Source organism: Anoplopoma fimbria, chromosome 6, assembly GCF_027596085.1.
Source record: "Anoplopoma fimbria isolate UVic2021 breed Golden Eagle Sablefish chromosome 6, Afim_UVic_2022, whole genome shotgun sequence".
In the NCBI taxonomy this organism is placed as follows: domain Eukaryota; kingdom Metazoa; phylum Chordata; class Actinopteri; order Perciformes; family Anoplopomatidae; genus Anoplopoma; species Anoplopoma fimbria.
The window spans coordinates 6813893-6831221 of NC_072454.1; the positions used below are offsets into that span (position 1 = coordinate 6813893).

The following is a 17329-nucleotide window of genomic DNA, read 5'->3' on the forward strand; positions in this document are numbered from 1 at the left end:
GCTCTCAGGAACTTTTAATGCAGCAGACATTATTTTTGTAGCCTTTCCCAAAACCCTATATTTGCGCTCTGCAGACAGTAGCTTCCACCTCATGGCTTAGTTTCTGCTCACTGTCAGCTGTGAGCCCTTATATAGACAGGTGTTTGCCTTTTCCAAATCATGTCCAATCAGTTGAATTTACCACAGGTGGACTCCAATCAAGGTGTAGAAAAACCTCACATATAATTAATAGAAATGCGAAGCACCTGAGATCAATTTCAAGTGGAAATGGATCTGAATACTCGTGGCAATGTGATATTTCTGTTTATTTATTTCCATTAAAATGGCTAATTATTCTAAAATCCTGTTTCAGTTAATGAGGGGAAATGAATTGAAAAAAAAAAAAAAAAAACAAGTGGATGCACTATGTATATAACCTGTTCCCACTTCAGTCTGAACCAGTACCATTCAACAGCCCAGTGACAAACAGCGGACTGGTTGTTCTGAGCACCTCCCTGTGTGGATGTGAGGATGTGCATGAATTCAAAGGGAGGTGTCCCTAAAAAAACAAGCATAGTCAGCAAATGTTTTCGTACAGAGCGATGACCCCTCGTTCACTTTTACTGTACAAACTTCTGGAAATGCAGCACTGCATACAGACATGATATAAGACCTGGGCAACAGAGAAGCACAGCATGTACAGTACACTCATTCACTAAGGAGAAAGGCATTACAAACTGCTGTGACTCGTGGTAAATCCTAACAGAACGAAGTGTACACAACATTGAACAGATACTGATAAACCTGAAGGTTTATATTTGTTAAATAATAATAATAATAATAATAATAATAATAACAAAAAACATCAGAAATACATGACCTTTCTCTACATTTACGTGCTTTCATACATCTGACAAGGGGAAAATAATTACATCTCAACAAATTCTTTGAATCAGTTTGAACTATTTTCAAACTGCCATCCCACTGTATAACCTGACACAGCTTGGTCCCATTTACAAACAACAGACCTGGGTCAGATTAACATCTTCTAGCACCATCTATCATTTCGAGGCCAAAAGATTTGTCCTTTCGTATTCAGCACAGGATTCTGACATTTTCTTCCAGTCAGCTGCTCGTTTTTTTACAATAAGTCCGTCGTGGTGTGAATGTGGCATGTGGTCCTTCTCAAACAGATGCTTGGAGAAGAGCTGCTTCTGGCTCCTGCTGTTGCAATTGACTTAACAGAAAGGATCCATTGTTGTATAAGGAGACCAAAGAGTGACCCATATCAGACCCATGTGAGCTGCTTGACTGTTGCTTGGTAACTTCTTGGTTCTTTAGTCACTTCTTTGGCCATTTAGTCATTAGGTCTTTAGACATCTTGCCATGGTAACCCTACATAGGACAGTGCTGAGTGTTTAAAACCAGCACTGCTCAGCTCCAGACAAGAGGCATGAACGCCAAAAAAGCTAAAGAAAGCTCAACTTGAGGCAGAGAGTCTCCGGATCTTCAATGCATTTTGTCTACCACAAATTATCCAATAGAAGCAAATCCTCACTGCTTTACTTAAGGATTCTACCAAAATTGATGACGTCCAATGCTGTGCAAGCAACTGAAGCTGATTCAGATTAAACTTGATTCCATGCACTCCGATCAGCTTATTTTTTTAAATGTCATGTAAACAAGAAACCTGGTCTGGTTCAGAACACTGAACACCAGAACAAGGTGCTTAACTGAAGTTGCTTCGCAGGACTGATGATGTCATGATGTCATGATCACTGAAACATCTCAATACTCAAATTACCATTGTGACTATTCAGATACAGTACATGCTAATAACAGAACAGGACACACAGAAGATGGCTTTTTTCCCCCATCCTACTTCATCCTCTGTACGATACTCGACTAACAGTCAACATCTACCAGCTTCTGGCCGCAGGTTGCTGGTCATCTCTCAGCCCGATGGCAGCCATTGTACAACAAAACAATATGAGAGAACCGAAAACAAACACAGAGTTGTCAATCAACAGTTCTGGTTCAACTGTATCATAATGTTACAACATTTAAAACATAATTAAAATATTTCTGCTGCGACCTTTTGTTCAATAAAACAGGCAGCAATGTCAACAATAACAACAATAACAAAACTTCACAAGACAATCTATATCTCATGAAAAACGATAGCATTGTTCTCCCAGCAAAGCTTTAAATACCAACAGTGTGCTGCAAACAAAGCTAAATGATATAAAACATATTTCCTATGCCTTCATAAAAATATATTTGAAAAGTCACCAAAGCGGTTAAGTCAGAATCAACACAAAACAGGAAATATTAAATCCATACATCTCAAATCTGAGTGACCATCATATTTTTTTTGTCTCATAAAAATACTTCCCTCTCTTTTAATTCTTTACCTCACAATAATTGAATCAATGTAATTTGAGCATTTTGTCATTTGAAGCCTGATTTTCTTCTCAATTTAATTTAACAGGCTTAATGGAGATGATCTCTCAGTTTACTCTGGACCTTAAGATAGATACCTGTAAATATGTTTAAAAAAATAGTAACATAATAATAACCTGAGCATATCAGTAACATTTTACAATTCAAGAGACATTTACTGTTTGTTGACACAAGGTTTCTAGAGCATATGGTTATGTTTAAATGGTATGGGACCAGTAATGTTTAAAACTTAATTCATGAAACTGTAACTATGACTGGACTAATTATGTTTCTGGAAGGCTGACAATGAAGGTTATGTTCTTTTAAATGACATTGCTGACGTCTAAAATTTAAAAACATCATTGCCTTCAATCAGGGTTGTCTTAAATTTGAGCTAACACAGTCCATGTGCAAATAAAAGGATTTCTAGTGTTTCTCTGTAGCTGTTGCAGGAAGACGCTCCCACCGATTCTGCTGCAAATAAACAAAGCTCAACGTTGGCAAACTGATGAGTCCGACCCTAAAATAACAATACAAACACTATTTCAGTCAATACAATTTTTTTTTAAATCAGAACTCATTTGTTGACAATCCAGTGTCCTCCAAAGTCTCATCCACAACCACATAATGTGTGTTGTGGTAGGTGTGACGGATAGCTAATGTCGCTAATAGTCTACGTGTCTTTGTGTGTTTGTTAGTGTGAGTGTGTGTGTGTGTGTGTGTGTGTGTGTGTGTGTGTGTGTGTGTGTGTGTGTGTGTGTGTACAGGCTGGTCACTCCAGGCCGAAGCCTTCAGCGTTGGAGATGGCGATGGTGAGTTTGTGCTTGAGCTCCTTCCTGGTTCGATAAGGAGGCAGACAGATCTGATTAAAACAGGTGTGGGAGATCGGCAACCTGCAGAGAGAAAGAGAGAGAGAGGGGTAAATTAATTGTGAAAATCATAACTTTGGTATATCCTGAAACATTAACCTGTCAAAGTTAACTTAAACCATCATTCAGTAATTAAAAAACAATCCTGGTAATAATAAGGTTAAGGGGCTAGGGAATGCTACATGTCGATGATGGTCCTCATAGGTATAGAAAGACAAACTTGTGTGTGTGTGTGTGTGTGTGTGTGTGGTGTGTGTGTGTAGAAGAATAACGATGGGGCCGCTGGTCCCTTCCCTGACCCAGATTCAGGGTCTTTGCTGTTAAAGTTCAACTGTGGGTTTTATCTCCTGCAGTTTGTGATAACAACCAGTTGAATACAATCCACAGAGAAGAGAGGGAATAGTTGCTGTGTGAAAACGTATCTGCCCGATATCTGCAGATATCACATTTCAGCTTGATTTCAGATAATCAAATCAAAGTGAGGCGACAGAAAGTTAGTTTCAGTACTTGAAGGTTTGTTCGAAGGTTGTATGTAAGGTGTGTATGTGAGTAAGATATAAAAAAAAAAAAGTGAAATACTCGCCTGTGAATATTTCATAAAAAAATATTTATAAAATAAAATGTTCAAACAGATTATGACCTTTCCAGACAACGTGATTGGTTGATGCCTTTATTGGTAGTGTGAAAGCTCAGAAAAAAAGACCTTGCTAAGGGACAAATATTACGTAATATTCAAATTCTGTGTGAAAGTATAGATGACGAAAAACACCACAAAAAAAAAGTATTCAGTGTAGGCGCATTAGCAGATGAGATCTCTCAGGGCCACAGTGTCACCAGAATCCTTCAATGTACTGGAACCCTACCAGTCCGTTGGGACGTCGATCTTGGAGATTTTGAAGTTGAGGTCGGCCATTCCTCCCACGGGAACGCGGTCACTTCCTGTGGCGAAGTGGAGGAGTTTCTTCTGTAGCTCCAGAGGGAAGGCCAACACCACATCCCAGAAACACCTGGGGCAACAACAACAAAAAATGTGCATTTCAATTACTCATAGGAGGCTTCAGTGTGTCCAGGATGAGAGCTTCTTGCAGTGACTGTGGTGCACATCTCTTTTTGACCTCCAGTGTGAACTTATTGAAAACAGTAATATTATGTACTGTGAACAAGGAACATAATGTTTCCAGAACCAGGATGTTTGCATGCAAATAGTTCCTAAAATGATAGGCTGAGAAACAAACAGGCGACATCTAGACAGAAACACACACAGACAGTATTGTTGTGTAACAGGCCTGTAGCTGCTTGTTGTCAGCTTTCAGCACAGTGCTGATTAACATTATCAGAGGCTGACAAGTGTTGGCTCGTCTTCCTCCTCTATTGCATGGAACAAAAGGAAATCTCTATGTGTGTGTGTGTGTCTGTGTTTGTGGGGAGATAGAGCTATTTCCTGTAACAAAATGAATGCCTTGCATGCAAACATTTGCAGCTTAATCAGAAGAAAAACATTTTTGTGTGGGCCATAATAATTTTTTCCAGTCCCAAGCAGCAATGCAAGACAGTGGAGCTGAGCATCACCTCTATTTTGGCTGCGTACTTTCTTTAGATATATTTAGCTCAAATGTATCATTCTTGGGCCCCCTTTCTGAAAACTTAAAAAACTATATATTTGTTTCTGAAGTGGTGACCCCTGTTTTTTAAGTGCACAAATTGAATTGAGGAAAAAATATTTAAAACAAAATAATACAATAAAGTAAATGTGATGTGATGTTGAAAAAATTCAATAAAATTGCCATTTTTAATTAAAAAAAATAGACGCTCCTCATTACCAAATATTGGTTACACAGCGACTTAACCTCTATAACACAGTGGGATCACTCTGTCCAATAGAATTATACGTTTTGTAAATGTGTGTATTGGAGTCTTGAGTATTGAAAGGAGGTGTGAGGAGGTTTGACTCACTCTACGAGCAGTGAGTGAGTTGTGAGCTGGCTGCTGTCAGTAAACAGGAAGCACAGGCCTCTTACCGTACGGTGGTCTCGGTCTTGCTGTAGCCTTCATACTGAGCAGCTTTCTGCAGGGCGCTCATGTCGAGCTCTGGACTCCCGCACACCAACATCTCCACCTCCTCTGGACGCAGCAACTGCAAGAACAAGAGAAAAATAATAAATACACACTACTGACTTCAACTTAGAATACATTTTTGAGATTGACATTTTGTTCTGTATTTTCAAAATGTACACCAACAACAAACTTTTCACAGGTTTTTTCACGTCATTAAAGATAAAAAAAAAGTAAACATACTGCAATTACAAATATTGTGACTAGCAACGACGCCGTATGTTGCCAGGTGTGTAAAGTGGAGGGGCCCTTTCCAAACTTCCTAACCCCTACTTCCTGCGCCCTTTCTAGGACTACACACATCTTTAAACTTTTTATATCTCATGTTACTATAATTAGACAACGTAAAGTAGCTTTACATTAACTAAAACACATTTACACAACATACCATTGCATAAAGCAACTTAATGTTACATAAAAAACAATGTAACATTGCAATGTTGTGTAAAATAACATAAAATAAGTGCATGTGCTGTAATGTAGTATGAAGCATTGTCCGTCCTCGGCTAAACCCAACGAGCTGCAGCGACCAGGTTATGAAATCAACAGAACAGAATTTCCTCTGAAACCCGACCGCAGTCTAACACAACATTCAATTGATGTAAGAAAACCTCATGCAAGAGCGACACAACCAGTAAATCAGCAGAGGGAACAGGAAGTTTGGCTTCATCAGAGCAGCTGATAACAAGAAAAATGTGTCAAACTGTCAAGAAGTCAACTTCATGGGGGTTTTCAGAAGTGACAATTTCTTATTTACAACCAACAAGAAGTGAAACTGCATGTCAGATTTTGGGATTTTGTGAATTGAACAATTTACAACTTACTTCTTGGTAAAGTCTGCAAAAGGAAGGAATCTGACTGCAGGTAATAAAAACCAAAACAGCCAATTTTAAAAGTAGATTGTAAAAGTTTTTAAAAGCAATAACAAGTGTAAAATACACTGATGATTATAAAGTGCTATATTTATTGATACATATAGTATGTTTACTTGTTCAGTAGTTGCTCTGACAGAAGGGTAAAGATGCAGCTTCACCTTTTATCATCTTAAAGTTTAAAATACCATCACATCTTGGGACAAAGATGGTTCGTTTTATATAGGGAGACTTTATATCTTACAGTAGTCTCTCACACATGAAGTACTCTTCTGTTGAAAACCAAAAGACGCACCCTTATCACCCAGTATGACCTTGATGTTGCTTCCTGACAATGATCATTAGATCTGACAGCCAAAAACTCCACAGCTGTGTGTCACAACCACAGACTCAAATGTACCAACGCACCTACATCAAACCACACCCACAAATAAACGACAGGCCTGCCTCATCACATCCTGTCAGACAATGTGGATGTGACTGAGTGATCGGATGCAAACCGATGAGTCAGAAAAAACAGTGACATGTAATCCAAAGAGCAGAGAAGAGGAGTGTCCTAAACACAAAAAACACATATATTATGCAATGCAAATGTAATATAAATAAGTAGTTAAAGTCACGTGTGATATTTATGTTATTTATATAACATTTTATATTTACATTTATTTATTTTGAGCTTCAATTTTAGCTTCAATGATGAACTTTAAATACAAACATGATTTAGGAAAGTTGTTTTTCCAAAATTCTGGGGAGAAGAGAGGGCAGGTCAAAGCAGGACAGTTATTATCTGCACAGCTGAGAGCGAGACATGTCCTCAGTCTCGGCGGGTTAGATCAGCCTGTCCATTCTGACCCAGATTCAAGCTCTCAGCTGATAAACTGCCGTCAACCTGTCCGTTTGTCCGTCTTATCTGCGGTCGGACATTATTTCACTGTGTTCCACATCGTACACACAGTCCTGCACGGATCACCGTGAACTTGACGGTTTGACCTTAAACCATTACCTATGTGGGCCAGGACCCAAAAGAACAGAGGTCATAGGTCGAACAGAAACTAACAGCACTTCCATGTGCTTTTGTAATATAAGTCCACAATGTTACAGGGACCTTTTGGAAGTTTCTCTCTGGTCTTTTTTTAGCTGAGAGAATTCAGCAGCAGCTAGCTCATTTTTTGTGTGTTAAAGGTGTTCAATTTCAAGCAACCTACCAATAATAATAATCCATATTTAAAATTCCTGTCACCAAGCAGAACAGGAAGGGTGAGTCCACACTGATATTCTCAGCAATGAGCATGTTTCTTGACTTTCGCAGTGAATGACGCAAGATTTCATCAAACATGCTGAGGCTTTAAAGGGGTCTCAAGTGTCAATCAAGGGGTCTAGGACCCCCAGAGACCCTCTGTATGTAACGCACTGATTGCAATACATCTTATTTGTAGTCTTTAAAGAGATTTTAGACACCAGAAAATGATAAATACAATAAACTGTTAAGAAATATATGTATCCTTTATCATAATGCTTTGGAACAACATGAAACAGTGCAAACTAGTAAAACATACTAAGAAGTAAAGAACAACAGCAGTGCAAAAAACAAGTGCATGCTTGTAAGTGCAAAATGAATTATATTTTTGGACTGGATGCATGTTGTGGATTTTTATACGGTATCTTGGGGATCTTTGACTCACATCAGGATCCAGTAAGAGTTCAGTAAACAAGATCGTTATCAGATCTGAGTCAGCATCCCTTTTAAGAAAAGAGATAACTGCCTGAGCTCCATTTTTGGGCAAATGTCTTTGCCCATGATGGAGGAGATGAAGGGAAGTCATTGTAATAAACATTACATTGAGAAATGTGTGTGTCATCCGTAAGATATGTTTCATTACCGTCATGTTGTTCCAGGAAATTTATATTCACAGTCTTTCTTGTACAAACTGGACTGAGGAAAGCAAGGGAACTCATATGGCAGCTGTGTTTGAGTTCAGGTCAAAGAGAGGGTTACTTGATTTCCATATCATCTGTTTTTAGGTAAGAAGCAATGACATCTGTTCATCTTGAAACTGATAAAATAATCAGACCTAAAAATCTTTAACTGATGCAACATCACTGCTTTAGAGAGGGTTGATACATTCTGATATACTGTCAATTATGTGGGCGAGTAAAGGAGTAAATATCAAATCCTCTCCTGTACTCACACTGAGTCTGTGACCATCTCTGTAAATTTTGTATTGAACTCAAACGATATTGGATTTCTGAGGCCAAAACTGCTAATTCAGAATAAATAATGTGTCTGAGATATATTGAGCGTGACAGGTTACGGTTGGTAAATACACTACTCAGTGATCTTTGACTAAGAGACACAGTGTTTCTAAAAATGACCTTGCGGGTTCTTTGACCAAAATCTGAGCTTTGACTCACATAAGCAAGCTTGTGCAAACCTGCTTTTTGCAACTCCGGAACATCGCAAAAATCAAATCAATGCTATCAACCAGACATCTAGAATAACTTATCCATACTCTTGTTTTTTCACGCCTTGACTACTGCAATGCTCTGTTTTCCTGTCTTAGCCAAGCAGCCCTGTCGCAAAATGCTGCAGCCAGGCTGCTAACTAAAACCAACCGTAGATCTCACATCACCCCAATCCCTCGCTCCCTGTAAAATATAGAATAGACTTCAAGATACTACTTATCACATACAAGGCCTTACATGATCTCGCCCCCTCATACATTTCTGAACTTTTGCACCCTTACACTACCTCTAGGCCACTCAGATCTTCCGACCAAGGTCTCTTAGTGATACCCCGCTGTGAGACTGTGCTTTTGCCATCAGGGCCCCGTCCCTCTGGAACAGTCTCCCTCCCTCTGTTAGATCAGCTGAGTCTGTAAACGGTTTTAAAAAACTTCTCAAAACCCATTTCTACCATCTTGCTTTCCTAGCAAGGGGCCTGTAATTGTATTATTATCTTATTTTATTTTTCTGCACTTAACTGTATTTGTACACTGTTTATCTCCCTGTATTTATTTTTTTTGGTGATTCCGCATCCTGTACAGCACTTTGTAACTTCGTTTTAAAAGGTGCTATATAAATAAAATCTTACTTACTTACTTCTTGTCACATAGAACCATCTACTGATAAATAACTAACAATTGGCCAGTGATATTGGCCGTGAGGTTCTATTTTGTGTCATTCTTTGGAGTTGAAACATCAAACCTCCGAACTCAGGTGGTTCCAGTCTCATGCTGCTCTCTCAAAAGATATGGAAAGATTACTTGTTACTTGTGTTGCTTGTGATGCTGCCCTGAAGAGAGCTTACTGGTACTGTCAATGAAAGCCATTGTATTTTCATATTCAATTTCAGAAAGTGCATTCCACTGACATACACTGAGAAGCCTTTTTCGGCTGCAATGAGAAACTGGAGGGATTGACTAATGGAAAAGTTTACTTGTAATATTTGTGTAACAAACAAGCAAGTGTCTACTGTTTGATTAACCCTCAGCAAGCATACACACACAAAGACACACAAACAAACAAACACACACACACACACACACGGTGGACTCACCATGAGCGCATCAGAGGCACACACACTGTGGAAGCCGTGGTAGAAGGCAGCAAACTGTTTATAGATGGATTTATTTAGCAGGAAGTCGATGTAGAGCTGGACATACTCTGTGGAGACATGAAGAACACAACAGCGTGTTTTTCAATATTCCATTACAAACGTTTACCCATTCACCCTCCAGTCTTGGCCCTTCAGTTTAATGCACAGAGGGAAAATGACGTTTAATGAGAGAAATAAAGTTGACGTTCTCCGCTTGACTCCATCCTGTTAAAAAGAAACAAAGACGCTTTTGAGCTGAGCAAGGTTTCTGCACTCTGTGCACATGAGGAGGATTGTAAAACTACGGTGTACACTGTACTGGACACACTGTACAGACAAAGTGGCATCAAGAAGAGAGGGGGTGGCTACCACTGTTGTGAACAAGCGAGGGAATGATTTCCACTGGGGATGAAGCTTTTTAAAATCATGTTTTCTGCCCCCTCACTTTTGTACTTTCAGGTTGATTTTCCACAGAAGAATACTTGATGGGTGAGAGAGTACTGTAATACAGTTTACTAGACAGGCTACTAAGATAGTCAAAGGTTACCATCATTTGTATTGAGATGTGTTGATATTTTAAACTTTTAAGCTAAAGATAAAAAGGTGCAGCTGGTCTTGGATTTGATGAATAGCCATGTTTGTGAGTAGTACTCTGTGACTGTATGAACCATCTGCTCTTGGAGCCGCTGGCCTTTGTGCCAGTGAGAATGTTTGATGAAATCTTGAGTCATTCACTGCGAGTCAAGAAGCATGCTCATTGCTGAGAATCTCAGTGTGGACTCACCCTTCCTGTTCTGCTTGGTGACGGGAATTTTGTCTCCTCCAGGCTTCAGGTTGTGGGATTTAACCACGCCCAATTCCTCCTGGAAAACCTGCAACACGTACACCAAAAGTATGTCACATAGGGGATTAGGAAGACTTTGTCTGGAAAAATGGTAATCGCTGCATTTATTTAGCGCTTATCCAAAGTGATGTAATATATTTGCCTCTTATTAACACACTAACCAATGGCAGGAGGTTACCATGCGAGGTGACCTGCCCATGAGGAACAATATGGAGCTCACAACCAGAAGTGATAAGAGAGGATGGCGCTAAGTACAACAGAACGCTGAACAAGACCTTTTTTAAGACGGCTAAAATGTTAAAAATAACTTTAATAAACTGAAACCAAACTGAGAAAGGGTTAAAGTTGTAAGGTGACAATTCCCAGACCTGATAAGGCCGTGGTAGCGACCTGTCAATCAAAAGGTAGCCCCGTCCCAAAGCACACCCCGCTTTATTGTCTATTTTACTATAAATTGGAGCATCATTTACTAAATGAACATCATGCTGTATTGAAAAAGACTTGGAACTAGAGATTTAGACCATAAACTCGTGTTTACAATGTTTACTGAATAATAAATCAACTACTTATTTTTGCAACCAGAGGAGTTGCCCCCTGCTGGCCATTAGAAAGAATGCAAGTTTAATGAACTTAGGCATTGGCTTCACTTTTCATATAGTTAGGTTGCTGCCTGGTTTATGCAGTATTATTAAAGTAGGATTAAACATACAATGCATTATGTGTTTGAGCTTTAAATTGGCTCTAGCTTCATTTTTAGAATTGATTGTAGGTTTCCATCTATAATTTTGTCATTCTTATGGCACTTCTTTCCATCCAGGGAGAGGGATCCCTCCTCAGTTGCTCTTGCTGAGGTTTCAAATGTTTTCCCTGCTACAGGTTTGACAGCAATGGACATAGTGTGTCGTATGCTGTATGGATTGTAAAGCCCCTTGAGGCAAATTTGTGATATTTGGCTTTACAAATAGAACTTGAGCATAACTTAAGTTAACTTGACTAAAATAAGGCATTAAGCAAATTTACAAACATTTGTGTCAATGTGGTACATACAGTAAATACAGTTTGGGTTTAGGGTTATAATTAGGTTAAGGTTAGGGTGAGCAGTTAAGGGAATAAATCATATAAGTGAGGGCTCTAGCAAGTTCAGCTGTACAATCTTCTATGTGTGCAAAAAATAGATGGATATATATACAATGAAAGAGACACACATTGATGAACAAACAAAAAAATAAAATAAGAAGACACTGAGTGAGAAAAAAAGACAGTGATCCAGTGTACTGCAGTTCAGTGGGTTGATCTGTGCCACAGGGGTGTGACTGGCACCAGCCTATAGCTCACAGTCCGCTCATACCGTGGGGTAAAAATAACACCTCCACTCAGGATTTAACATAATGTTTCTTCTCACATATGTTCCAGCTTGATGTACATCCCATCGACACCATAAAGTGTTCCACTAGATCTGGTTACTATGCTCAGTGGCACAGAGCTGCCTGGTATGACAAGGCTGCTTCATAAAACTTGCTGATGTAATGAAATGTAATCCCCAGTATGAAGAACTAGGTCCTGCCTGTAGATTCTAGCTGCATCTAGTGGTGAAGATGCAGATTGCCACCAACTGAAACTTCTCTTGTGTGCAAAGCGTGCAATAGAACTACAGTGGCTGACACAAAAACGCAAATGGCCCTATCTAGAGCCAGTGTTTAGTTTGTCCGTTCTGGGCTACTGTAGAAACATGGCGGTGCAACATATCGGACTCTGTGAAATGGCCACACTCTATATCAATATAAACGGCTCTTTTGAGGTAAAGAAAGCACAATGATTCTTATTTTCAGATGATTATACACTAAATATATTTAGTGTATAATCATCTGAGAATAAGAATGAGTGTGTCTAGGAAAAAACTGGTTATGCATCATGAGATTTTGGACTATTTTAGTTCCATAAGATGTCTTCTTTCAAACTACTTTTAAAAAAGAACCCGTAAAAATAAACATATACTACAGTGTCTATTTGCATCGGTACATTTTTCCTAAATTTACCCTATAAAGCATTAGATAATGCACCCTTTGCATATTTGAACATAACATTTCCTGTAACTTTTAATGGTAAAAAGATAATTCTCTTAATGTCTGAAATCAACTGGGTTACTACGTCTTTTTTTTTACGCCTGAGGTGTCTCCAATTTCTGCCTTAAATGCACACTAGCCCTTTAAATGATTATTGTGGACCACAATGGCTGCCTTAATGACTTGTAATGCAATTTACGACTTGTTTATTTTGTTGAAAGCAAATTTATATAATATATTGCCACTTACGCCTGTGGGGAAAAAACTCATGGATAACAAAACACACAGATAACCATCATGTATTTAGCTTCAGGAAAGTTAAGGTGAGTAGTTGGTCAGCATTCCTGTACTGGTCTGTAGCTGATAATCAGTACACATATCTAACCAGGAGGTTAAACATGTCCGGTTCACTTTTCCCTCTCAATTCATTCTTCAGTGCTTGTTTATATTAGGATTTGAGTTTCAGGATTAGTTTAGGTGAAAGAATAAAGATGGTTTGTAGAGATTTAACTCTAATCAAACATAAGCAAGTCAGTTATTTTGAAGCAGCAAGCATGCATGATCAGTAAGCCAAAGTAATCATAACCTGAAGGTCTTCATTCATAACTGTCAAAACAATACCTAAAAATATCCATAATAAGACAGAATAAAGTGTAGTTTCGGTAATGATACAAAAATGACAACTTTTGTGACACATTCATTTGAGAATTATAATTCTATTATTATTTTCCTAACAAAAAAGGCCAAACCACTCAAATGTTAATTGTTAGGGTTAGAAGCCACACAAAACTTTGCTTGTATAAAATACAGTCTAAAATTGGTAATGAAAAAAAATTCAATGCATGATTTGAAGGTGCTCAAGATGGAAGTTCCTAGCATATCTACTGCCTCCACACGGCTCTCAACATGGCGACTGCTTAGTCGGTGGCTTGCAGCTAACAGTGCAACCAGCGCTAACAGTGCAACCAGCGCTAACAGTGCAACCAGCGCTAACAGTGCAAACAACAGCCGCCGTTCTGACAGAGCTGAGGCTGGAGGGTGTCAGAGTGGAGGGAATCGGAGGGTGAGCGCTTCACTTCCGCAACGAGGGAATTGGTCGAGCCGGTGTTATCAACTGTAACCACACTGAGTTCATTCTCTACTTAGGTAGAAAATACTCCACTATATCTGTAGATGGACAATAGTTCTTTGCTGCTATATTAATGCTCTTTATATCGTTAAGAGAACCTTTAATTACTCATTTTGATCCCTCGCCAAAATCCTGGTTAATTTATCCTATCCATTCTTTTTGTTAAAATAGGTATAATATTTTGAACCCAAAAACGTAATGCTTACGGAAAGCGTACATTTTTATGATAAAAAAAATCTGCTGTATCATGACAGTGGGACTGATACCTTCTGGTCTAAAATGACCTTTATTAATTCCACACAGCAGTGACAGCAGTCACAGCTGTCTGTCAGCACCGTCAAACACTTTAATGGTGACATCTGAGGTGTGTGTGTGTGTTCACCTTGACCTTTAATAAAGTCCCTTGAAGAGTTTTATATGTACTCAAACCTTTCTCACATCATTAACAACATTGATAATAACATAGAAATAAAAATCCAGCCAACTAATAATGATTTGCGGGTAAGTTAAACAGCCTATCAAGCATACTAGTAATGAGAAACTGAAACCTTTATTAGATGACAACAACGATTAAGATTATTCTTGTTCTTCTTTGCTTACCTCATATAAGTGATAAGACTTTTATGTATTGAAATCGAGTAAAAAAATGCATCTTTAAATGTATCTTAATACCTGGAACATGAGGTAGAAGTCCTCCTCTACGTTTCCCTCGTAGCTCAGCAGCTCTCCCAAACCATGAGCCAGCTCCTGCAGAAGGAAACGAGAGTTCAAGATCATGAAGAATCTTTTAGAACAACATAATACAGTGATGGGACGAACAGGTAATCAGAAGCTATCCCGAATCAACTGAGAATAATTGACTGCTTTCAAAAAAAATAGTAGCACGTCAAGTTTTCAGTGTATAGTCTGGTAAGAAAGAAATCTTATGAGGAAAACAGCTGTCAGTCAAATGAAGCGCTGATAAGATTGAGGTGTTGAGAAAGATTCCAAATACCACTTCATGTATATAACAGCTTTTAATAGACATGCTCTTTTGACAGAACACCAAACTAAGAACAAGCTGGCTGAAATGCTTCAGCATTGTCTGAGGCCCGAGATCTAACACAGCAAGTAAAGCCAAGTTTGTCACTATTTCAAATTTGTGAATATCAGGACATACTTACAGAAGCAAATCTAAACTTGGTTGTAGACTTGGATGTATGTGATGAATAATGTTTGAGAACTATGCTTGTCCTGGGTGGTCACACTGACGCCAACTGCAGGCCTCATGTTTCATACCCTGTGTGTGTGTGTGTGTGTGTGTGTGTCTGTACTTGTGTGTAATGTTGTCGACCTTGACAGTGGGGAAGGTTTGGGATGTGAAACAGCTTGAGGATCAAGTAACGAGCGAGTGTCAAGAGAAATTTCAGGATCTTTCCCCCGTTGTTGCTGCCGCATAATAGAGGAGAAGTGTTCCATCTGTTACACAGTGAGTCTCTGTTACAAAGCGGAGGCCAAAAAGTGTAAACTCTATTTCCACTAAGTTTGCAGACTAAAACTCATGGACCCTGCAGCAGGTGTGTGGGGTTACAATGCCACATTCAACAGACCTGAGTCTTTGTTAACAAGTGAACACAGAGCATAGTTTTCTGTCAAAAAATACTCAAATCATTGCATATTGTAGCATTAAAACAAGTTTTTGTTTGGCGAAATGTTTTCTTTTAAACTGCATATCCCCTGCATAACACTCTGTCTGTATGTGGGTACGTTCTCTCCATATCATGAGAACCATTCATCTGATAAACTTCACACTTGGCAGGTATCATGAACTAAGAACACTCAGCATCGAATGTGGTACAATTTGACCAAATGGTGGCGCTGCAATAACTAACTTTACGTTTCGGCCTGTAACTTCTGAACTGCCAGTCTCCTAGATACTTTGGGTCCAGACAAATCCATCCATATAAGGAAGGCCAAGTTGCGTCAATTTTGAATTGTGTCCAAATCTTTTTCTTCCTACTTCTCCTACATATTTTGAGCAATTGTCACCAAATTTGGTAAAAAAACATTCTCTGGACCAAGTGAAAGTAACCGCTGTGGATTTTGAATGTTCCTTACAATTTAGCTATAGCTGTCCGTCATAATTTGCTCAAATGCTGGAGCCAGGGCATTCAACAATAGATGTCATATCGCCAACACTTAATAGGTGGCGCTGTAGCAGCATCATATTACAATAACGGAAGGAATCTCTGTCTATCCGTCCATCTGTCTATCTGTCTGTGTGTCTGTGTGTGTATTGTTTATGTATGTATGCAAGCAGGACTCCTGTTCCAGACGGGCACTGGATAAGTAAAATCCAAAAAGTCTTCAAAAAACTTATTCAGATGCACATTTTGCTTAACTATCATATCAAAGTGCAGGACACTCTGCCTGTGTTTTTGTCCCTGTGACGGACACGATGTAAGTACACTGTGTTCAGCTGGGATGTACACATTGGTACACATTGGCACACATGAGTGTGATTTGAAATGCATGTGTAGAGAGAAACAGAGGGAAGTGGTTGGCCGTAGTGGTTGAATAAACTTCACATCTGGGAACACTCAACAATTCAAACAAAACTTTCAAACTCTTTGTCACTTCAATATAGTGTTATATTTGAACTTTACCTAAACAAATAGTCTGTAGAAAAAACTCAAAATGTGGATCTAAGTTAATCACAGAGGACACACTGTGAAGTAAAACAAATAAAAGATTGCATAGCTGAAGGTGAGCACACCTATTAGAGAAAAATACATTCATATATTGTTCATATAATCTCATAAATTCTTCAAAAGGGAATGCTTGAAAAAAAAGTACAATTGAAAAAGCACTGTTAAGGTTTATTTAAAGTTAACAAAACTGAATATATTATCTGGTGGGAGATCTGTCTTCCTTCTGACAGCAACATGTGAAGTTAAACGTAGGCTCTATAATCACAGTCATTAAAGGATTAGGGAGGCGAGAGCGACCATAGAGGAATGAAAAGTTGAACTCTGCCTCTCTCTAGTGACAGCACAGAGAAATGCAAGAAGTAGATTAAAAAAAAATGTGCAGTGAAATGTGCAATCGGTGATTTATCTATTTTTAAATGTTGGGGTTTCAACTGCCCCCCAATAAAATATGCATCAAGTAGCAAAAGATAAATACAGCATATTTAAACCTTCGTCTTACATTTAAGATCATATCTCATCACACGGTCATTAAACATTTTTTAACACCCTCTGGGATTCAAACCACCGACATGTCAAGCTGAGACACATACCGGCATGATCTGCTGCAGGTCGTCCAGGGTGGCAGTCGCCATGCCGACAAGGGCGTTTTGGTCACATGGTACAGTAGGCGGAGTGAGGAGCTTCCTGTTAGGAGGGACACACACACAACGATTTCTACAACAGCTATATTTTTT

At 38.9% G+C, this 17329-nt stretch overlaps 1 protein-coding gene across 1 annotated transcript in view; it reads right to left on the reverse strand.

Annotated features, from left to right (window-relative positions):
* Positions 1-331: 331 nt before the first annotated feature.
* The window catches only part of hectd2 (HECT domain containing 2), a 43419-nt gene continuing 26421 nt past the window's right edge, over positions 332-17329 (reverse strand). Inside the window, exons 16-22 of the mRNA XM_054599864.1 lie at positions 17186-17279; positions 14578-14652; positions 10654-10741; positions 9831-9937; positions 5309-5424; positions 4154-4297; positions 332-3314 (exon numbers count right to left, since the gene is read on the reverse strand). Coding sequence (XP_054455839.1) covers positions 3194-3314; positions 4154-4297; positions 5309-5424; positions 9831-9937; positions 10654-10741; positions 14578-14652; positions 17186-17279 — 745 coding nt within the window. The 3' untranslated portion in view covers positions 332-3193. The remainder of the gene's footprint in view (positions 3315-4153; positions 4298-5308; positions 5425-9830; positions 9938-10653; positions 10742-14577; positions 14653-17185; positions 17280-17329) is intronic.